The sequence below is a fragment of the Mustela erminea genome, chromosome 5, assembly GCF_009829155.1.
Source record: "Mustela erminea isolate mMusErm1 chromosome 5, mMusErm1.Pri, whole genome shotgun sequence".
Taxonomy (NCBI): domain Eukaryota; kingdom Metazoa; phylum Chordata; class Mammalia; order Carnivora; family Mustelidae; genus Mustela; species Mustela erminea.
In genome coordinates, this window is record NC_045618.1 from 132,698,643 (window position 1) to 132,721,709 (window position 23,067).

Genomic DNA, 23,067 nt, shown 5'->3' on the forward strand with positions numbered 1-23,067 from the left:
AATTATCTGGTACATAATTTAGAAATGTAAACTAATATATATATATTTTTAAAGATTTTATTTATTTATTTGACAGACAGAGATCACAAGTAGGCAGAGAGGCAGGCAGAGAGAGAGGAGGGAAGCAGGCTCCCCGCCGAGCAGAGAGCCCGATGCGGGGCTCGATCCCAGGACCCTGAGACCATGACCTGAGCCGAAGGCAGAGGCTTTAACCCACTGAGCCACCCAAGTGCCCCAGAAATGTAAACTAATATATTAATGAATGACATGATTCACATAGCATTTTGTTATGTTTCATTATAGTTTTTCCTATGCAGATATTTATATCTATATCATACAGATATAAAAATACCTGTATCTATAGATCATATTTGAGATCATATTTAAATCCAGTAGGTATTGTAACAATACTTTTTATTTTTTTTAATATTTTATTTATTTATTTGACAGAGATCACAAGTAGGCAGAGAAGCAGGCAGAGAGAGAGGGACGGGGAAGCAGGCTCCCTGCTGAGCAGAGTCGGATGATGTGGGGCTTGATCCTAGGACCCTGGGATCATGACCTGAGCTGAAGGCAGAGGCTTTAACCCACTGAGCCACCCAGGTGCCCCTGTAACAATACTTTTTAAAAGTTTAAAGTTACACATAGTGTTGAGGGACCCTGGGACAGTAATGCCATCATACTCCAAAGCAAGACGCTTTTGAGTGTAAAAGGTGGCAAGAGCTGGAAACCGGAATTGCCCTAGCCAGGTGAGGTTGCTTGCCTTAATATTTTGGTTGACTTATTAATTTTTCAGAGATTGCATCCTGACATGTTTATTTGATTTTCAGAGTGACAAAGACATACTCTGGAAGTCACACTGGGGAGTAAGTTAAGCTCATGCCATCGCTGAGAAATGTTCAGTTATCTCCTGCACAGTTTGGACTCCCCTCCCCCATCCTGAGTTGGATGGCACCCACTGAGGCTCTGGGGCAGGGGTTCTCAAAATGTGGGGGCTGGGCAACGCTGGGAATTTGTTCCTCCCCACACCCACCCACCAAGGGATATTTGGCAATGTCTGGAGACATTAGTGGTTGCACAGCTGGATCGGGGAGCGTGCTGCTGGAAGCCAGTGGATGGAAGCTGGGGATTCCACTCGGTATCCTACAATACACACAGTAGCCTCCCTACTCGAGTCCCCAACAAAGAATTATCAGGCCCCAAAAGTCAATGCTGTCATGGTTGTGAAAACTTGATGTAGGTACCTTTGTCTTCATGAAGACAACTGTAATTGTCAACAGGTTGGCCTTCCCAGCTAGAGGGTAGCTCCATGAAGACAGGTGATACATCTGTCTTGTTGGGTGTTTGGCATATAGTTGACACTTAATAAGAATTGAAGGAAGAGGGGCGCCTGGGTGGCTCAGTCAGTTAAGCCTCTGCCTTTGGTCCAAGTCATGATCCCAGGGTCGTGGGACTGAGCACTACATCAGGCTCCTTGCTCAGTGGGGAGTCTGCTTCTCCTTCTCCCTGCCCCCTGCTTGTGCTCTCTCTCTCAAATAAATTTTAAAAATCTTTTTTTTTTTTTAAGATTTTATTTATTTATTTGACAGAGAGAGAGATCACAAGTAGGCAGAGAGTCAGGCAGAGAGAGAGAGAGAAGCAGGCTCCTGCTGAGCAAAGAGCCCGATGCGGGGCTCGATCCCAGGACACTGAGATCATGACCTGAGCCGAAGGCAGCGGCTTAATCCACTGAGCCACCCAGGCGCCCCAAATTTTAAAAATCTTTAAGAAAAGGGGTGCCTGGGTGGCTCAGTGGGTTAGGTCAGTGGGTTCGGCTCAGGTCATGGTCTCAGGGTCCTGGGATTGAGCCCCGCATCGGGCTCTCTGCTCAGCAGGGAGCCTGCTTCCCTTCCTCTCTGCCTGCCTCTCTGCCTACTTGTGATCTCTGTCAATTAAATAAATAAAATCTTAAAAAAAAAAAAAAAGGATCAAAGGAAGGCGAAGAGGTACATCCAGATTCAAACTTAGGGCCCCGGGGGGAACATGCTGCTTGATTTCTTTCTTTGTGTGCGTTTATTTACAATGTTATTATTATTTTTTTAAAGATTTTATTTATTTATTTGACAGACAGAGATCACAAGTAGGCAGAGAGGCAGGCAGAGAGAGAGAGAGAGAAAGAGGGAAGCAGGCTTCCTGCGGAGCAGAGAGCCCGATGCGGGGCTCAATCCCAGGACCCTGAGATCATGACCCGAGCCGAAGGCAGCAGCCCAAACCACTGAGCCACCCAGGCACCCCAATGTTATTTTTCTTTAAAAGATTTTATTTGTTTGTCTGAGAGAGAGAGCAAGCACAAGCACAAGGAAAGGCAGGCAGAGGGAGAAGCAGGCTCCTTGATGGGCAGGGAGCCTGATATGGAACTCCATCCCATAACTCTGGGATCATGACCCGAGCAGAAGGCAGACGCTTAATCAACTGAGTCACTCAGGCATCCCTGTTTACAGTGTTATACTAGTTCCAGGTGTACAATACAGTGATTCAACAATTCCCTACATCACCTACTGCTCATCAGACAGATAAGTGCATACCTTAATCAATCCCCATCACCTGTTTAACCCAAACCCCCACCCACCTCCCCTCTAGTAACTATCAGTTTGCTCTCTATTGTTAAGAACCTGTTTCTTGGTTTGCCTCTCTCTTTTTTTTTCTTTGCTCTTTTGTTTTGTTTCTTAAATTACACATATGAGTGAAATCACATGGTATTTCTCGCAAGCTGCTTGTTCTCCGAATTATTTCCCATCTCCCTTTGGGCACAGTAATCAGATGATAAGCATTGCATTCTCCAACATTTAACAAATATTTACTAAGCACTTACGAAATACTGCAGTGTTCTAGGTACTGGGAATACAGCTATGAGCAAGACAGAGAGTCCCTGCTCAAATTTTATTCTCAGAGGGGAAGACAAACAATACGCAAGGAAACAAGATGTATTCAGACAGTGATAATTATCATGGAGAAAATAAAAGTGGGACACCTGGCTGGCTCGGTTGGTAGAGCATGCAACTCTTTTTTTTTTTTTTTTTTTTATTAAGATTTTATTTATTTATTTGAGACAGGGAGAGAGAGCACCAGGGCGCGTGGTTAGGGGGGAGGACAGAGGGAGAGGGAGAAGCAACTCCCAGATGAGCAGGGAGCCAGATGCTAGACTCCATCCCAGGGCCCTGGGATAATAACCTGGGCCGAAGGCAGACACTTAACCGAACGAGGCACCCAGGTGCCCCAGCATGCAACTCTTGATCTTGGGGTCCTGAGTTCGAGCTTCACGCTGGGTGCAGATTATTTTTAAACAAAGTGTAATACAATCGGGAATGATGCGGGCAGGATGGCATCTTCTAGGTTGGGCGACCAGGTGACACTGGAACTAATTTTGAGAACAAGCCATCCGTGGAAGAGCTCCCGGCCAAGACTACTGCACTTGCAAAGACCCTGAGACGGAAACAATGGCCACTCCATGAAAATTTAAGGGAAAGGCGCCATCACTTATGCCATGGAAACATTTGGACTTTATTCTACCTGCAATCCGGAAGCCTGATTTATGTTGGTAAAAGATCACGGTGGCTTCTGTGGGAGAATGTATAAAACATCTACATTCCGCGTCTGAAATACTTGTCCTAAAATAATCCCATTTTTCTCCGCTGTTCTTGTCAAAAAGGAAACCTCCTCGATCCAGCAGTGGGCGCTGTAGGCGCAGGGTCGACAGAATGTAACACTCAGCACTCTCTGGTTCTTTTCGAGGGGTGGGTCGCTTCCGGGAGTGGCTTCGTAGACCGGCGCCTTCCTCTCTAGCCGCCCGTCTCTGTGGTCGTCGTGGGCCCGCCCCTCTTCGGCCAACCCGGTGCTCTTTGGACTCTTCCCGCAGCGGAGTCCGGGGCAGCGGTCCTCCGGAGGAGGGTGGAAGTTGTCCCATGGCGGTCCCGGGAACGGCGACCGGGGCTGGCGCCAGGTGAGCAGGGCGGCTGGGGAGGCGAGCCGGGTCCCTGGGTGCCTTCCCTGGGGCTGTGTGGCTTGAAGAGCCCCCGCCCCCGCGAAAAGAGGAGCTCGGGAAGGGGCGCCCAGCCTCCCGCGCGACCCGAGGCAGCCCCCAGCACTCTGGCTGTGGGATCCTCTCCCTTGGAACTGGCTTTTCCATCCCCCCGAGAACCTCCAAGTGCACAGAATTGAGTTAATCGTCCTCGTTTGGCACGCTGTGATCCAGCGCAGGGCCCCTCTTGTGCTCTACATCATTGTCTTCCTCTCTTCGTTCCTTATTCTCAACCCGTTTCTCCCCCGTTCTCAGACTCCCACGAGTGTACAGCCCAGTTTACATAAGTTTGCGTGTCTGTTACCTGGAAAGATAGATTGTGGGTTTTGAATACCTATAAATGATAATATGCTGTGATTAAAAAAAAAAAAACCTTATTACTCAACGTTGTGTTTTTGAGAGCATGCATTCAGTAGTAATCTAGTTTCTGTTTCTGAGGGCTGCTTGGTACTACCCTATGTACTTTGGATCGCACTTACTTATACATTCCCCTAGTGATGGACACCACAGATATGCTGGCGCTTGTCTCTTTGTGAATATGGGTAATATTTTTCTGGATTATCCATCCCAAGCTAGGATGCTAGGTCGTACCTAAGTTCTGCGGAATTGTTTTCTGGAAAGGTCATCTTGAGTTTATACTTCCCAACAGCATTGCATAAAGGTTCTGGCTTCCCCACATTCCAGGAATGTTTGGTATTGTTCGGTTTTCTGATGTTTTATCAGTCTGATGAGTTGTAAGATGGCATCCCGTTGTGTTTTCATGTGTTAAGCATTTGGGTTTCCCCTTTTCTGAATTGCCTGTTTGTATTCTTTTACCACTCTCCGTGGATTTCCTGTCTTCCTGACTTGCAGGAATTCCTCGTGTGGTCTAGATTTTAAAGATTTTATTTATTTATTTGACAGAGTGAGATCACAAGTAGGCAGAGAGGCAGGCAGAGAGACAGAGAGGGAAGCGGGCTCCCTGCCAAGCAGATAGCCTGATACCGGGCTCTATCCCAGGATCCTGAGATCATGACCTGAGCCAAAGGCAGAGGCTTAACCCACTGAGCCACCCAGGCGCCCCTGCATTTCCTTCTATTAACTAAATAGAATTTCACATTTAGATTTTTAATCCATTTGGGTTTTTAAAATTTTATCTTTCTAAGTGATTTGAGGTAATTTTCCTTCACCATTTTCAACCAAAAACTAATGAACTAATAATTAAAAATTGGAGAGCCTGTGAAGCATCATTAAGAGCTCAGATCCTTGGAGCTAGGCTGCCTTTGTCCAAACCCTGAGGCTCCCACTTACAAGGTGGGTGACAGGGCAAGTTACTTAACCTCTTTTGCTTCAGTTCCCTATCCATAAAAATAGGATATAGTCTCCATCTCTTAGGGTTGTGACAGCCAAATGAATTAAAACATGTAAAACACATGTTGAACAGTACTGGGCACATAGTATGTACTTAATAAGTATTGACAACTATTCTTATTACTGTCACCTATCTTGTGATATAACCTCTTTCATGTGCCCATGTAAACATAGGTCTGTTTTTTCTTTTTGGTCTCTGTTCCATTTGGTCTTTTTGTTTCTGTATTTAAACCACAGCTCTGCAATATGATTTGTCTTTTTTTGGGGTGGGGGAGAGAAGGGCATGTGCGCACACATGATGTGGGGAGCAGAGGGAAAGGGAGAGAGAGAATCTTAAGCAGGCTCCATGCTCAGCACGGAGCCTGACAATGGATTCAGTCTCATGACCCTGAGGTCACGACCTGAGCTGAAATCAAGAGTTGGATGCCCAACCGACTGAGCCACCAGGCGCCCCTGATTTGTCTTACTAATGGAGGGTTTGTGTTTCCGATTCCTCCTTTCCCATTCTTTACAGTTGCCCTCAGCTACTCATGGGACTTTATATTTTCATATAAAGTTCCTCAGAGAAGCTCTGCTTTTTTGTTATAGACTATTTTTGTTAGAAATGAGGTCTTTATAATGTTAAGTCATGCCAGCTCTGTCTTTTTAAGTCTTTTTTTTTTTTTTTAAAGATTTTATTATTTATTTGACAGAGAGAGATCACAAGTAGGCAGAGAGAGAGAGAGAGAGGAGGAAGCAGGCTCCCTGCTGAGCAGAGAGCTGGATGCGGGACTTGATCCCAGGACCCTGAGATCACGACCTGAGCCGAAGGCAGCGGCCTAACCCACTGAGCCACCCAGGCGCCCCTTTTTAAGTCTTCTTTTGCATCTTATAATAGAGCTTTTGTTTTTCTTCTAAAATGTGTTATCCTGGGCCGACTGGCTGGCTCAGTCAGTAGAGCTAGCAACTCTGGATCTCGCGGTTGTGAGTTCGAACCACATCATGGGTGGAGAGAGCCTGTGTCAGGCCCCCTGCTGGGCACGAGGAGTCTGCCTCTCCCTCTGCCCATCCCCTCACTTGTTCTTTCACTCTCATAAATACATAAAACCTTTAAAATATACGTATACTAAATATATAGATAGATCGATGGATCTCATGACCCTGAGATCATGACCTGAGCTGAAATCAAGAGTTGGAGGCTTAGCTGACTTAGCCATCCAAGGCCCCTAAAAATAAAATCTTAAAAAAAAATGTGGGGCACCCGGTTGGCTCAGTGGGTTAAGCCTCTGGCCCTTGATCTCAGGATTGTGAGCTCAAGCCCCACATTGGGCTCCATGGTGGGTGTGGGGGCCTACTTAAAAAAATGTCTTGCAAATTATTTTTAAAAGTTAATTCCTGGATATTTTACCATTGTTTTAATCATCTTATTTTCTTTGTATTTTCAAGTTGGTTATTGTTGATATAGAACACTATTGATATTTGTTATGTTAACCTTATATCTGGCTGAACTCCTTTTATTCCCATCATTTGTCTATTGATCTGCTGTTCGCTGTGTAAATGATCACATTATCTGCAAATAAAGACAATTTAATCTCTCCCCTTTTAATTCTTTTACCTCATTTATTTTTCTTGCTTTATTGATTCAGCCAGGACCTTAAAATCCTTGATGGGCTTTCTCCTCCTATTTGTGACCATAAAGAGGATGTGGCTAAAGTTTCTTCATTAACTATGCTTCTTTGCTGTCAATTTTTGGTAAATGACCTTTTACAGCATTTACCAGCTTAGAGAAATTCCCTTCTCTCCCGGGTCTGTTCCAGGCCTACCGCCTTCAGCATCGGGAGGCCATGCATCCTGCACGGGCTGGATCCCTCCCCAGAATGATGTAGGTCAACCTGCTAACTGCTCTCTAAGGCTTCACTGCCCTCATAGGGCTCACTCAGCTTCTCCCGCATCTCTTCTTCAGGCCCAGGTTAGATCTGCAGTTTCTCCAGCGGTTCCTACAAATACAGAAGGTTTTGTTTCCCTCCTGGTCATCACAGAATGCCTTGATGTTCCTGACCCTGTTGTGCGTCACCCTACTGAGTGAGTGAGCGAGCCCAGGCTATCAGGGTAGGGCAGCCCTGGTTTGGGATCCCTTCTTTCTGGGGAGTTGATAAGGCGAGGACTCAAGGGGAAGCCTCTCTCTTCATTTTCTCCCCCTTCGTCACTGACTTCGAACCCCTCTCCCCACCCCAGAACAACTGGTGATCTACCAGGTCGGCTTGATCCCCAGTCAGTACTATGGGGTCCTGGGAAACAAAGACTTGGATGGGTTTAAGAGCCTGACGTTCCTGGCTGTGGTGCTCATCGTTCTCAACTCCATGGTAAGGTCTTCTCCCTGCGTTTGTCTTCCTCTCCAGCCTAGCATGAGCACGATGCCGACTCGGACTTAGCCACCAGGAAGCAGGAAACGGCTGTGGGGTGTGTTCCCTCCCTTTCTGGGAACTAAAGGTCAAAACCCTGTGCAGGGCATTGATCTTGCTGTTGGGCCCAATTCCTGGGATGTTTCAAGCTCTCAGGACTAGGCCATGACATTCTGGTCAGCATTTAGCAGAAATGACCTTGTCCCTTCCAGTCCCATTATTCTTGCTTCAGGGAACTCTGAGCATTTGAAAACTAGGATCAGCAGCCAGGGGGCTATTGCTTCTCCGTGGGGCCGAGGCCGTGGTTCAGCCTGGCGCTGTGTCATACCTCCCGCTGCTTTCGTGCAACATGGCCTCCGTCCCCACCCTCATTCACACGGTTAATGCCTGCTCGCTTGTCCAGGTTCTGCTGTTGTCACCTCCTTCCAGTCCTCCTTAACCTTCTCCCTGGCTCCTCCACCTGCCCTCTTCTCTGCTTCGCTAATACTTGGAGTTAGCCTCTGCTGTAACACTCCTCACACCCTGTAATTGTTAACTTGCTAGGCTGGGCTCATTGTCATTGCCTCGGACTTAGCATGTCGGCGCTCCATCAGTGCTGAACGAGGAGTCAGGTCTCCGCTTGGACTCGAGCCTGATGCTCTGTCTGCCTGTGCTGCCTGTTTTCTCGGGGAAGCCCCTTCTCATCACACTTAGACAGTCTGGCTGGGTCTTCTGGCAGTGAACCCCTAAGTATACAGAGCTCCCTTCCAAGTTTTGGGGAAAAGAAAAGTGAGAACATAGATGGCATAGAAGATATCATCCCCGGGGCGCCTGGGTGGCTCAGTGGGTTAAGCCTCTGCCTTCGGCTCAGGTCATGATCTCAGGGTCCTGGGATTGAGTCCCGCATCGGGCTCACTGCTTGGCGAGAGCCTGCCCCCCGCCCCGCCTGCCTCTCTGCCTACTTGTGATCTCTGTCTGTCAAATAAATAAATAAAATCTTAAAAAAAAAAAAAATATCATCCCCAATTTCCAGAGGCTCACTGGCTCTCAGGATGAGACTGTATAATAGAAAGGGGCCAGAGGCCTGTGCTTGGTGAAGGAAAGAGCATGGGCGGGAGCGGGGAGGGGAGAATCCCCTGACTTGACACTTTAACACGCAGAAGTGCTGAGTGGACAGAGACTAATCGGGATGGGCCGGGGCCAGCCGGCAGATGCTCTCTTAGCGAGCCCCGGGCTCCTCGCTGAGACGAGCAGAAGCCGCCCCTCCTGCTTCCTCACTTCCTCTCGCTTCCGCCTCTGCGCAGCTGAAGAGCTTTGACCAGTTCACCTGCAACCTGCTGTACGTGAGCTGGAGGAAGGACCTCACCGAGCACCTTCACCGCTTCTACTTCCGAGGCCGCGTGTACTACACCCTCAACGTGCTGCGGGATGACGTCGATAACCCGTAGGCGCCCCTCTCCGGCCTCCGGGCCCTCTGCAGGGTTCTGTGGGTCTGGTTCGGCCCTGGAGAGTCCCTGCCGCAGGCCCCTTGAGATCATCCCCAGGTCTCCGCAAATGTTGATAAGCACCATAGGGGATGATCTCAAGGGGCCTACAGCCCGATGGAGGCACCCCCGAGCAGCTGCAGGGCTGAGAAAAGGGAATTAAAAGATAGGACGGCTCCCTTTTGTCCATTTTATATCCTGTGTTTCCCAACCCCTGCTGCGGGTTTCTCTCCAAAGAAAGTGTCCTTGCCAGCAAACCAGCCCTTGGATTTGCAGCAGTACAAAATTCTTGCTGCCCAGGGCTCAGTGTAAGACTCAGACCTTCATTCTTTCACCTCCCGGTTGATAGGCCTCCGTTCATGGAGCCTCAGTTTCCCTTTCTGGAAAATGAGGATGATGGTTCCTATCTCAAGAATACCTCAAAGGATATTCACGCAGTGCACCTGCGCAGCGCCTGGCATGTGGCGAGTGTCCCAGTGTCAGTCAGCGCTGGGTGTTTTACAGGCGAGGAAACCGAGGGCCAGAAAATGCAAATGACTTGTCCAAGGTCATGACTCTCATTGGAAATGAGAGTCAGTGTGGCCCCCGTGGTGCCGTGGTGCAGTGGGACACAAGGGAGTCTCCTCACAGACATTCCCTCTCCACTCACCACCCCTAGGCCCTTTTTTTGCCTGGCGTGACCTTTCGTCAGCTTAAGCTGAGCTTTGCCGCAAAGATGCTTGGGGATTCCTGTTGCCTCTTACCTTTCTCTTCTGGGCTCCTCCATGACTCAACCCCTATGAAGCTTCTGCAGCCAGATAGCTAAACTGGGGGCAGACTCAGGCTCGCAGAAGAGATTGGGAGGAGCTGGAGAGAGGGGACGGCTTTCCTGCTCATCCAGAAACTCTGCTTTTTAACTCCGGTCTTTCTCGGGTGCTACTCAGAACAGGCTTGGGACCCCTGGGTACTGGCCCTTTCATTTGCTACTTTTCCTGAGGGTAAACTGAGGCGCCCCAAGAAACAACTCTTCAGGGTTGTTTAAAGCTCCTGAGGGCCTTAGTGCCTGTAGGAAAACCAGTGCTTGTCTGAGTCCATCTCCCCCTGGGGTCGTAGCTAACAGCGCCGAAAGGCAAGGTCAGAGTAAGAGGTAACCTCTCCGCTCTCGCCGGCCCCCGCCCCGCTGCCGGTCCAGTTGCTCTGTGTTGTGTGCAGGGACCAGCGCATCAGCCAGGACGTGGAACGTTTCTGCCGGCAGCTCAGCAGCATGGCGAGCAAGCTCATCATCTCCCCCTTCACGCTCATCTACTACACCTACCAGTGCTTCCAAAGGTGAAGCCTCTCCCCTCGCCCCTGCACCACCCCGGCCAGATGTCTCTCCCCCTCACCCCGCCCCAGGTCCCTCACCCACCCACTCCCCTCCCCCAGGTCAGGGTCCAGAAGAGGCTGGTCTCTCTTCCTCCCGCCTGCAGCCAGGAAGGCTTCCTCTGTCCTGTGCTCAGGCCGCTCCCCTCCCTTTGGACATGGGGCATTTCAGTGTCACAGGGGTTCTGGGACCCTGACAGCCTAGACCAGGTGCCAGCTGCCCCCATACAGGAGCAGAGGTCCCACAGGACTGCTGCCTGAAATTGGACGAGGACTGCTTGAAAGTGAACAGGAATCGGGGCTGAGGCCTGCGACCGTGTGTGACACCCCCACGCTCCCCTCTGCCTTCCAGCACGGGCTGGCTCGGGCCTGTGAGCATCTTCGGGTATTTCATCCTGGGAACCCTGGTGAACAAAATGTTGATGGGGCCCATCGTGGCACAGCTGGTGCAGCAGGAGAAGCTGGAGGGGGATTTTAGGTATGTTCCCCTTGCTTGAGGTTTCTGGGTTGAGCATCACGGTTAAGGAATGGGGGTCTGGAGTAAAATTGCCTCATTCGAATCCCAGCCCGCGCTTGTCGCTAGGCATGTGCTCTTGGGTGAGGTCTTGAACCTCACTAACTTTAGTTTTCCCGTCTTTAAGATGGGGATTGTACTCCTGTCCACAGAGGGGATTGTGAGGAGCATTACTGAGATTCTAGGTGAGAAGCACCGAGAACTGTGTCTGGTTGGCCATTATCGTCCCTTGGCCTTCTCCTGTGCTTCTGTTTCAACCTCCCTGTCGTGGCTCAGCCAATAGATCCAGCGCCTGCGCTGTGCTTGTTGGGCCCTGCTTCAGGTTGGGCCCTGGGAGGAGGTGGTGTGGGCAGGAATGCACCTATCCTCGGGGGAGGTGAGGCGTTCCCCGGTCTGCACAGCTCCTGCCACCCCACCCAGGCCCTGGGATTCCAGCCCTGCGACAGCTCGGGGAAGGGCTGGGCCTTTTCGAGGTGGAGTCAGGTCTGGAAGTCGTGGTCTAGGCCTCCGAAAGGAGAGGGGCCAGCACTGCCCGTCACCAGCACACGTTTCCCTTTGCCCTGCCCAGGTTCAAGCACATGCAGATCCGGGTGAATGCTGAGCCTGCTGCCTTTTTCAGGTGAGTCGGGTTTCCTTCTGCCGCATCGGAGCTGATAGTGGAGATGACAGGAAAGGAAGGACCAGTTGTCCGGCCCTCCCACCGTCCCAGAGCCGTGGGGCTGAGCATCCTTACACTTGGCTGTGACCCCCACCCCGTGTCTCTCCCTGTCCTTGTCTGCCTCATCCTTAGATCCAGGGATTTGCTTCTGAAGCTGCTTGTTCCTTCTAGTGGCCCAGGACGGGCCTAAATTTGTTCCAAGAGTGAAACGAGTGAATGCTTCCTGTCTTGGTGATGACTATAAGGCATTGCCTCTGCCTCACTTTTCCTTCTGTAAAACGGCTTTCTGCCAGTGCCTGATGGCCAGTCAGAGTCTCAAAGACTGATCCTTTGTCTCTGCAGGATGGGAGGGAAAGGAGGCCTCAGGAGATCAGGAGACTCGCTCCCCACAAACACTGTCCAAGTAGAACGAAGTATCTGATCTAACAGCAGCCTTGTGAAATCTCATTCCTTCCCTCAGGGTGTCAGGGTAGGTCCCAGGGCCCTGCCTTCTGTGAGGCCTCTGGAGTCATCATTAGGCCCCAGAGAGAGAACTCAGGCCCCAGAGGTGTGTGTTGAAGGAGTGGAAGCGGCTCTTGGATCACCTGGAGCTCATAGCCCTGGGACCTTTGCCCTTGTCTGTCTTTACTGCAGTTTGCAGCTGCCGCCACTTGGGGGCGCCAAGCATACTAGGACTCTGAGGTGGGCTTTGGTTGTGTGGCCGTAGGGCTGGGGCTGTGCCAAGTGCTTTTGGATTTTTGCAGCCTCTCATGAAGTTCTGGGCTCTGGGGAAAGCAGGTTGACTCTTGGAGTCCATATGGGTTCTTCTGTGGCTTATCTGTCCCTCTGGCACTTTGCAGGTGCCAGGTACAGAATGCAGTGCGTCTGCCTGTCCCCCAACCTGGTAGCTCAGGGACAGGAACTGTTTCATCCCCTTGTTTATCTCACTGGCTAACCAGCACAGAACCTGCCACCGAGCAACTGCACCGTGTGTAGCTGCTGAGTAACAACAGCTTACTAAGGGCCTTAGTAACAACACCTTACTAAGGGCCCCTCTTCTGTCTGGAACTTTCTACTTAGAAATTCTCTAACTGGGGCACTTGGGTGGTTCAGTGGGTTAAAGCCTCTGCCTTCAGCTCAGGTCATGATCCCAGGGTCCTGGGATCGAGCCCCGCATCGGGCTCTCTGCTCAGCAGGGAGCCTGCTTCCTCCTCTCTGCCTGCCTCTCTGCCTACTTGTGATCTCTATCTGTCAAATAAATAAATAAAATCTTAAAAAAAGAAATTCTCTAACTTATTTTGTAGGTATGATCAGCCCCATTTTACAGAACAAGACACTGAGACTCCGAGGCTTAAGGCACTAATCAGTGTCACCCAGCTGGCAGTTGGCCAGAGCCAGGATTTGAGCTGGGCCTGCCCAGTCTAGAGTTCATGTTCTTTCCCCAGACAATACTGTGCTGAGGAAGTAAAGCAATGAATGGAGGCTCGTGGCAGAAAGGGTCTGAGATGAAGACCACTTGGATGGGCTTGGTCCCCAGAGGAGAGTGTGGTGAGGGCTGGAGGGTGCCCCTGAGCCTGGATGAGGCTTTGCGGGCCCCATCGACATCCCAGCCTTCCTCGTCAGGGCTGGGCATGTGGAGCACATGAGGACAGACCGCAGGCTGCAGAGACTCCTTCAGACCCAGCGGGAGCTGATGTCCAAGGAGCTCTGGCTGTACAGTAGGTGGACGGAGCCCGGGGAGGCAGGAACCCCAGGAACGGGATAGCCTTCCCTTCCCCCACTTTCTCTCTGCACTAAGCAGTTTGCTGGCATGAAGGGATTAACCACGGGGAGCCACTGCCTTTGCCAGGAGTGTCTTCTGGAGAACGAGGCCCCAGGGACTAGCTTGGTCCTGTCTGGTGGCGTCTTCCCTCAGAGTGCATAAGTGGTTCCCGGGTCTCTAACCTCGGTGTTTCTGTCGCCTGCAGTCGGCGTCAACACCTTCGACTATCTGGGCAGCATCCTGAGTTACGTTGTGATCGCCATCCCTATTTTCAGTGGTGTCTACGGAGACCTGAGCCCCACGGAGCTCAGCACTCTGGTCAGCAAGGTGAGGCTCCCTCCCGGGCACCCCTCAAGCTGTCCCCTCTGCCCAGTGCCCAGGGCCTCGGCGTCCAGGCCGGCGCTCACGGCTCGCTGTGCTGTGCAGAACGCCTTCGTGTGCATTTACCTCATCAGCTGCTTCAGTGGGCTCATCGACCTCTCCAGCACGCTCTCCGATGTGGCTGGTTACACACACAGGTGAGGCTGCGTCCTGAGCAGAGCGGGCGCCCCTGGGAGGAGGAGCTGAATGAGAGAAGGGACAGAAAGGCCATGTGCCAGTGGATATGAGGAAAGGAAGACCGCATTCCCCTGGGTCCCCAGACCCACCTCGGGTTTTCATTTCTTGTCCAGGATTGGGGAGCTTCAAGAGACCCTGCTGGACATGTCCCTGAGGTCGCGGGCTGGCGAGATCCCGGATGAGAGCGAGTGGGACACAGACAGGTGGGCGCCAGGTGGGCAGGGCAGTGCCATGGTGCGTGTGCCCAGCTTGGCTTCGGCCTGAAGTCCTGCCCTTCCCTGGCCGGGCGGCGGAGCCCTTGCCAGGCATGTTTGTGTGGTGACAGGCACGCTGCGGTGTCTGCAGGCAGTGAGGCTGTTCTGGCATCTGTTGTGGTCATTTACGCCTTCCTCCAGCTGCGGGAAGCCCGGCGCACGCTCCTGCCTGGGCACGAGATGACAAAACAGAAATCTGAGTGGTCTCCCTCCCACTGAGCCCTGCCGCCTGCCCCTTTCCTCCGGGCCTGCCTGTTCTCTGTTCCCCAGGCCTCGCTCACCTCCACATGTGTCTTGTGTCTCCTTTTTTTTTTTTTTTAAACATTGTATTTATTTATTTATTTGATATATATAGAGAACACGAGTGGAGGGGAGTGGCAGAGGCAGAGGGAGAAGCAGGCTTGCTGAGCAGGGAGCCCGATGGGGGGCTCGATCCCAGGACCCTGAGATCATGACCTGAGCCGAAGGCAGACGCTCAACTGACTGAGCCACCCAGGCGCCCCTTTACTTGTGCCTCCTTGATGCATTGTGAGGTTTCTGACCTTCCTGGGCACTGAAGGTTGTTTCATTTCCTCACTTTTTTGCTCTCTAATTACTCAGCTGTTCTGTGTCTCAGTTTCTTCATCTCTGTGAGGGGAACAGTAATGGAACCTTCCTCTCAGGTGATTGTGAGGCTAACTGTCACAGTCCACGGAAAGTGCTTGGACAGTGGCCACCGAGTGAGCTTTCAAAAACGGAAACAGCCTGAGTTCCGGGGCCTACACGCAACTGCCTTCTGAGGGACTAAAGTCTGAACTCTTGCCCCCGTTTAGAATTCAACCTTCCTGCGGCTGTGGGCCTGGGGCTGAGGAGGTGGCGCAGTGACACCGGAGGTGCTGTTCTCCGGGGAGAGGGGCGTCTGTGCAGAGCCAAACTCCAGGTCCCTTTACGACCACCACGCCCGTCCTGTCGTAGCCAGGGTTAAAGCTAGAGTTTCAGCTCCGTGACCCCGAGTGAGTTACTTAGCCGCCTGACTTGGTTTCTTCATCTGCCAAGTGGGGATGTTGTTTGTGATCCATGGGTGTTAGAGCGGATTAAGATCAGTCGCGGCAGGGCTTTGTGCAGCCTGGCACAGACTAGGCGCCCTCAGCCCTCCTTCTGTGTTCATGTGCCCGGGCTGCTGTAGCAAGATTCCCCAAGCCGGGTGGCTCACACAAGACACTTATTTTCTCACAGTTCTGGATGCTGCAAGTCCAAGATCAAGGTGCTGGTTGGGTTGGTTTCTCCTGAGGCCTCTCTCCTGTCTTCCCGCTGTGTCCTTTTCTGGCACTTTCTCTGTGCACGAGCATGCCTGGTGTGTCTCTTCTTAGAAGGCCGTCAGCATATTGGGTTAGAGCCCTACCCTGATGGCCTCACTTTAACGTAATCATTTGTTTAAACCTTCTCTTCAGCTGCAGTTATGTTCTGGGGTACTGGGGGTTGAGACTTTAGCCCGTGATTTTGAGAACACAGTTTAGCCCATAACAACTCCTCTGTCCAGAGGTGAAGCACCCCCCTCAAGGAGAAGACCCTGCCCCCTGCAGGACTGACTTCTTCTCTCCCCTTGTCTTCTGACTGCAGAGCCCCGGAGTGGCCAGTCGCAGAGCCAGCAGACACAGCTTTCCTCCTTGAGCGGGTCTCCATCGGCGCCCCGGCCTCTAACAAGCCCTTAATCAAGGATCTGAGCCTGAAGATCTCCGAGGGGCAGAGCCTGCTCATCACGGGCAACACGGGCACGGGCAAGACCTCCTTGCTGCGGGTTCTCGGCGGCCTCTGGGCAAGCACAAGGGGTGAGAGCCAGCCTTGGCCTGGTGGGATGCGGGTGTATGTGTGCGCTGCATGTGTATAGACCTCCAGGCCTTTTTTTTTTTTTTTTTTTTTAAAGATTTTATTTATTTGACAGAGACAGGAAGAGAGGGAACACAAGCAGGGGAGTAGGAGAGGGAGAAGCAGGCTTCTTGCTGAGCAGGGAGCCCGATGTGGGGCTCGATCCCAGGACCCTGGGACTGTGACCTGAGCTGAAGACAGATGCTTACCAACTGAGCCACCCAGGCACCCCGAAATCCAGGCCTTTTGTTAGGCAAAGGAAATGAAAGACAGTTACTTTCTCTGGGAGATCTCAGAGTGGAGGTTTCTGTGGGTTCTGCAGGCTCGGTGCAGATGCTGACGGACTTCGGACCCCATGGGGTGATGTTCCTGCCACAAAAGCCATTCTTCACTGACGGGACCCTTCGGGAACAGGTCAGCCTGGGGCCACTCCTACCTCTACCCTAATGGAGACTTCTGGCAGTGTGACAGGTCTCAGCTCTAGAAAGTTATAGGGCAGAAGGTGGGGCAGTGAATGGCTCCTGCCCAGGAACTCCCTGGTTCTAAGAACGCTTTATTCCCTTCTGAGGATTGGGCTCCCATAGTTAGAGCAGCTCCTGGGGACAGGTTAGCCTGTGGGGGCCGAAACCAAATATCACATACATTTGTTGACCCCCATGCTGGATTCTGGAGTCCGTGGCCTTCGGAGGTTCACAGACTCTTTCCCCTCAGACACACATCTGAAGGTTGCAGTGACCCTGCCCCGCTGTCTGCTGCGCCAGACTTCCCCGCCGGCCCTTGTCGTGGGTGTCGCTCCCCATCCTCAGGTGGAGAGGCGCCTGGCCCCTGGCAGTTCCTGAGGCTGTTGTTGGGGGAGGATAGGCTGTGTACAGCACCCACCTCTCATGGGCCCTCATCTTAGGCCTGTGCGGTTTTGTTTTATCAGGTGATCTACCCGCTGAAGGAAATCTACCCAGACTCGGGTGAGCCGGCCCTCCCTGGGCGCCTCCTCCCATCTAAATCGTCCCTGCTCTGCCTGGCTGGGGCCTCGCCGATGCCTTTTGCCAGAGGCTCCAGCAAGGCTGCTGGTTTCAGGTTGTTTACTTCTCCTCCTTCAAGTGTTTACTATTTGGGGGCTGTACCCTGACCTCGTCTTGTTCTGTCTTCCCCTCCTTGAGGAGAGACACGCACTGGAGGAAGGGAAGGGGCTGCTTCCTTCGCCTGGCCCTTCCCTTATGTATTAGGGGCTGTAACTCTGCCGAGCCTTAGCCCAGATTCTGGTGTCCCCACCCCTGCCCCCTTCCGTGATGTACCCTGTCTCTTCTGGCTGCCCAGAGGGAGCTGACTTAAAGAAGCTTCTCTGTTTGGCAGGTTCTACTGATGATGAGCGGATCCTGAGGTTCTTGGAGTTGGCAGGCCTGGTGAGTGCGGGCAGGGACCTCGAGGCCAGACCCACCTGGTAGCACTGACCACAAGGGCTGGTCCAGCAGAGCCGGCATAGTGCCCGGGGCCCAGCACTGACAGTTTGAGCCTGGACCGTGGGAGTGGGAGTAGAAATTGGTGATGGGAGCAGTTGGCCAGGGACAGGCAACGGGGGGTGCGTTGTCTATATTGAGTTTTATTATTTATTTATTTATTAAAAGATTTTATTTGACAGAGAAACAGGGGGAGAGCGAACACAAGCAAGGGGAGTGGGAAAGGGAGAAGCAGGCTTCCCACTGAGTAGGGAGCCTGATGCGGGACTTGATCCCAGGACCCTGGGATCATGACCTAAGCCGAAGCAGACGCTTAATGACTGAGCCACCCAGGCGACCCTGTATTGAGGTTTAAAATGTTAATAAAATGAAGTCTGCTTTCTCTTGTCATCCTGCTCCAGCAGATGTAGACAGTGTAGTTGATGGGATCGTCCTCTCTCTGGGGGGCTGCTTGCTCCCACAGCCCTTGCCACGGCGTGTGCGCCACAGGGCCCTCGCTGTCTCAGGGGCGTGTGTGGTGGGATGACGGAGCAGGGGTGGGCCCTCTCACGGGCAGCATTCCCTCTGGGTGTGTTACAGTCCAGTCTGGTGACGAGGACAGAGGGTCTGGACCAGCAGGTCGATTGGAACTGGTAAGAAGGGAGTCGGGGTGCTCCAGAGCCAGCTCCCCCAAACACAGTGGGTTCTGGGTATTTCTTGGCCCGTTAGGGGCATGTTCACGCCCTCGGGAGCAGTGTTTTGGCCTCACCTCCTGCGGGCGGCGGGGCTGGCCTGTGGTTGAAAGGGGAGGGGGATGTCCGTCTGTCCCGGGGCCAGCCTCTCTGCCCGAGAACCTCTTCTTGCTTAGACCCATTCTGTGCAAGAGCCAGGTCCGGCCTCCTTCCTCTGGGGGTCTTCTTCCTGTTCCTCAGGTACGACGTTCTGTCCCCAGGAGAGATGCAGAGGCTCTCCTTTGCCCGGCTCTTCTACCTACAGCCCAAGTATGCAGGTGAGGTGTGCCCGGGAAAAGCACACGCCCAGTATTGTGTGCCTCTGTGTGTGTGTATGTGTGTCACTGCCGGGGCATTCGGACGTGTTGGAGAGCCCCCTGTGCATGGCCAGCCGCCTCTGTCCCTGCATGGGAAGGTGGCAGGGCTCTGCCCCTGTGGCGGCAAGGTTGGTGTCCCCAGTGCAGCTGTGAACGGGTCACACCACCAGTTCTCGAGCTTTCTGCCATGGCAGCAGCTGGAGCCGGCCTGGAAAGCTTGCGTTCTTACGCTCCTCAGCCTCTGCCGTAGTAAGTGGGCAGCACCCCCGGCTGTGCCTGGCAGAGGGGCGACAGGTGTGAACTTCTTCAGGAGCTGATGTCCTTGTCCTTGGGGGAGCTGAGAAGTGCTGGCCTGCGAGGTTCTAGGCTATGCCGGCGCGGACTCTGGGAAGCTGGGGGGTTTTGTCCCGCCGCTGGGAAGGGGATGGGGCCTCGCCCTCTGCTCTTCGGCCGCACTCTCTTTCTGTGCCAGAGCTCCTGGAAGCCAGAGCAGCGTTCAGCCAGCCTCGCCCTGGGTCCCAGCTGGAGGTGAGCGGGTTGGGAGAAGCAGCAGAGGTGGGCCAGGGGCTGATCTCTTCCCGCCGGATTCTGCCCATAGTGCTTGATGAAGCCACCAGTGCCCTGACCGAGGAGGTGGAGGGCGAGCTCTACCGCGTCGGCCAGCAGCTGGGCATGACGTTCATCAGTGTGGGGCATCGCCGTAGCCTCGAGAAGGTACCCAAGCTCCTGGAGGTGGCCTGAGGAGGAGGAAGAGCCCAAAGGCTGGGTCTGGGCAGGGCCTGGGGCCCTTCAAAATGGGGATCCGGGGTGTGGAGAGGGCAGGGGAGGGACGGCCTTCTGTTGTGCGGCCAGCACAGCCTCATCTGCGTCTGTGCTGGCCTCTTGCAGTATCACTCCTTGGTTCTGAAACTCTGTGGAGAAGGAAGATGGGAACTGACCAGAATTAAGGCGGAGTGAAGCCAAGGGTGTGGCTGGCCATGGGAAGAAGTGCCCAGCGCGGGCCGATCGGCATTCTCCTGGAGAGACTGGGGGCCCTGTGGGGCAAGGGAGACCCCTGGCTCACCTCCTGGGCCCTGTGCGGGGAGCCCTGGGAGAAGGGCCCAGCCGGGGTGTGGCTCTCTGTGGGGTGCTCTGTCCTGCCTGGGCGCCCCCTGCTGCCTCAGCCAGAGCTCCCAGCACTTGGAGTGCCGATTGCTTACAAACGACCTCAGATTGTGTTTTCTAAGCAAAAACCTGAAATGTAGGCTCTATGAGAAATGTAGGCTCATTGTGGAAAGAATATTGGGCTTAAAGTCAAGAGATCCAGAAATCTTTTAAAACCTTTAATTTTTGTATAAGATTTTTTTTAACTTTAATCAACTATTTAAATTTTATAACTTTTTGTAAAAAAATAAACATTTCTTACAAATTATAGCTTTCTCCCTTTTACTTTTCCACTGTAAGGTGACCTTTTAAATTGAATCTGCAGACTTGTATTTGGGAGCCTGGGGGGAAGGGAGATGCATTCTCCACTGTACTGGAACATTCTACGCCTGGTTTTTCACTTCACTCCAAACCTATAGTTTTCCTTTGCCGGTTGTACCTTAGGGTTGTACCTAACCTCTAGGGCCCTTCTGTTTTTCTTGTCCTAACCCAGGTAAAAATAAAAACAAATCTCTTTCCTGTCAGTCAACTAAAATAAGGTCAGAGATCCTTCAAAAATAATCTTTGTGAGGAAACAGCAGCAACCAGAGGGAACAGACAAAACCCAGAAAGCGCAAAAACTTGAGATGGAAAGTGACTGAGCCCGAAGCCCTTACTCTAGAACAATGTTGCCCAGAGTTGTGTTGTCAGGATAGCACCCTCATGATTTTTGCCAGATCTCTGTACTTCTTATACTGTGAAATACCTTTTTTTTTTTTTTTTTTTTTAAGATTTTGTTTATTTATTTGACAGAGTGAGAGAACACAAGCAGAGGGAGAAACAGACTAGCCTGACAGGGCTCAGTCCCAGGACCCTGGGATCATGACCTGAGCTGAAGGCAGATGCTTAACCATCTGAGCCATCCAGGTGCAACCCCCCCCAGCTAGTATTTTTAAAATTAACTCACTCTTTAAACCTAGTTGATTTTTTTAAAGTTACTTGATATAAATAGAATGTAACTGTAAAAATGAACCATGTTCATAACGATGTTATGAAATTGCAGTTTGGTACTGTGCCTGGAGACTCAGCCTGAGGCTTTGCTCTCTGTACAAAGGGAGGTTAAGGGATGTCGCGGGGAGAGTTAGCCATACCGGCGTGCAAGTAAGAACTTTCTCCTTAATAAAGTTAGACACCTGGAATGGGAACTGCTGGGGAAATCACTTCCTCACTCTAAGACTTGAGGTTATTTATTGCCTTGTGGGTCCCGCTGAACATGCCAGATGTGGGGTGGGAAACCACAGAAAGGGAAACTGGGGAGGTGCTGTCTGCACAGTGGGCGCCTCCCCTGCCGGCTTGGCTGCCCCGCAGCCCTGGAGCCTGTTCCTCAGTTCCACCGTGTCGGGGCGCTAGCACAGTGCATCTGGGTGCCTTGCCGAGACAGCTCAGGTGGCCCCCTGACTGGGTCCGATGGCCATTCTGGTCCCTGGTGAAGCTTCCTGAGGAACCTGCAGGACATCAAGTCCACAAAGGCCCGTGGCAGCCCTGCAGCCAGTGTCCAGCCCCTCCCAGCGCTGGGAGGGACCATGAAGGTTGGCATCTGCTCCAGAAGCCCTCCCATCCTTGAATCTCCCAACCGCTTCCTGCCAAGCGTCTTCTGGCCTCCAGTCAAGCACATCTAGCCCTGCGGACCACCCAGCCTCGGACCCCTCTAACTGAAGAAAGCTCTTTTTCAGGTTAAGGGGAACCTATCTCCCTGAGGACTAAGGATGCCCCAGACTCCCACTCCGTGGGTGTGTGTCTGTTACGTTGCGGGGGCTGGGTGTGGATAGACCCCCCCCAACAGTTTAATTTCTGTACTTTTTTTCAATATAGGAAGCTCCCCCCAGCCTTTCTGTTGACAGCATCGCCTTACGGACCTGCTTCCTCCTCACTAGACCCTCGAGCTCCCAAGCCTTCCTGCAGAGGCTGCTGCCAGCAGATGACTCAGGAGAGCAAGTTGGTGCCTAACTCCGGGTCTTGGTATTTGCTTTTCCTCCAGCTCAGACACGTCTCGAGTGCTGTTCCTATTCTGAGTGCCCAGGGCTCTCCCTTGCAAAAGCTCTGGCAGGAGAAAGCTGCCAGACCCCACCTTTGCCCATCACTCACCTCAGAGATGGAGGCTACTGAGAGTTTTGGATGAATCCGTGTACACCTGTATAGACGTCTGATTATGTGTCCTCAGTATGAACAAGGACAAAATGTTTATTTTACATGTTTTCAGGGGCACCTGGGTGGCTCAGTGGGTTAAGCCTCTGCCTTCGGCTCAGGTCATGATCTCAGGGTCCTGGGATGGAGCCCTGCATCGGGCTCCCTGCTCAGCGGGGAGCCTGCTTCCCCCTCTCTCTCTGCCTGCTGTTCTGCTTACTTGTGATCTCTCTCTGTCAAATAAATAAATAAAATCTTTTAAAAAAATAAATGTTTTCAAATCAACCAGGCAAATAACTTACCATCTCATTCTACCAATCAGGGAACTACACAGACCCAGTCAATGGTATACAGAAATGTTAGTCTGTCCCTTTGTCACCCTTCTGAGGAGTCCTAGGGCTGTGGGACAGAGAGCAACATGATCTTCCATCATCCCCATCACACGTCTGCTTACCATAGCGATACTACCTACTGTGACCTGCAATTTAAATGCAATCCCTATCAAAATCCCATTGGCCTACTTCTGCAGAAATGAGAAAGTTAATCCTAAAATTCATGTAGAACTGCAAGTGATCTCAAATAGGCAAAACAATCTTGAAAAAGAACCAAGTTGGAGGACTCACACTTGGAGGTTTCAAAAATTACTTCGAAGGTATGGTCATCAAGACATGGCAGTGTTCACATAAGGGAGAGTGTTTCTTTAGGACATCAGAGTGTTCAAAAGTGACCTCATGTACAAGGGAATTTAGAAAGCCGCATGCATGGCCCGGACAGGATGCACGCTCATCAAAGACCCGAGAAGATCCTGAGCTTTCCTTTCTGGCTGGCCTCTCGGCTCAGACCAAACTGGAAGTAAAGGCTAAGATAGAGTTAAAAGAGTTAAGCTGGCTCAGTGTTAGAGTCCCCGCACGGAGTCAATCTGGAAAGGGGGGAGAGATGGAGTTTTTGTTTGCTCGAGATCCTGGTATTCAAGGAAATCGCTGCCAAAATACTGACTGAACAGAGACTTCAAGTGACCACATGTGACAAGGATGACAGTCCTTGCAAAACTAGTTTGAGAAAGTGACCAAAAAGATGTCTGCAGCCTTTAGTAATAAAAAACAGCAAACCCTGGGGAA

General features: G+C 52.0%; 1 protein-coding gene across 8 annotated transcripts; it reads left to right on the forward strand.

Moving 5' to 3' along the window:
- The first annotated feature begins 3,818 nt into the window (after positions 1–3,818).
- On the forward strand, positions 3,819–20,035 carry ABCD4 (ATP binding cassette subfamily D member 4). Of its 8 annotated transcripts, XM_032344941.1 has the most exons (19): positions 3,821–3,979; positions 7,350–7,468; positions 7,622–7,749; positions 9,072–9,211; positions 10,443–10,559; positions 10,945–11,070; positions 11,675–11,725; positions 13,367–13,461; positions 13,711–13,832; positions 13,932–14,023; positions 14,177–14,266; positions 15,917–16,125; positions 16,485–16,576; positions 17,088–17,124; positions 17,513–17,562; positions 18,196–18,248; positions 18,528–18,604; positions 19,242–19,357; positions 19,532–20,030. In XM_032344941.1, the coding sequence occupies exons 1-19, from the start codon at positions 3,942–3,944 to the stop codon at positions 19,598–19,600; spliced, it is 1,821 nt and encodes a 606-aa protein (XP_032200832.1). In that variant the 5' UTR covers positions 3,821–3,941; the 3' UTR covers positions 19,601–20,030. The 8 variants fall into 8 exon arrangements, 6 of the variants coding, with proteins under 6 accessions (XP_032200834.1, XP_032200833.1, XP_032200832.1 ...); XR_004286153.1 differs by lacking the exon at positions 19,532–20,030 and having other exon boundaries at positions 3,819–3,979; positions 18,464–18,604; positions 19,242–19,289; XM_032344943.1 differs by lacking the exon at positions 19,532–20,030 and having other exon boundaries at positions 3,819–3,979; positions 18,548–18,604; positions 19,242–19,354.
- Positions 20,036–23,067: the final 3,032 nt, after the last annotated feature.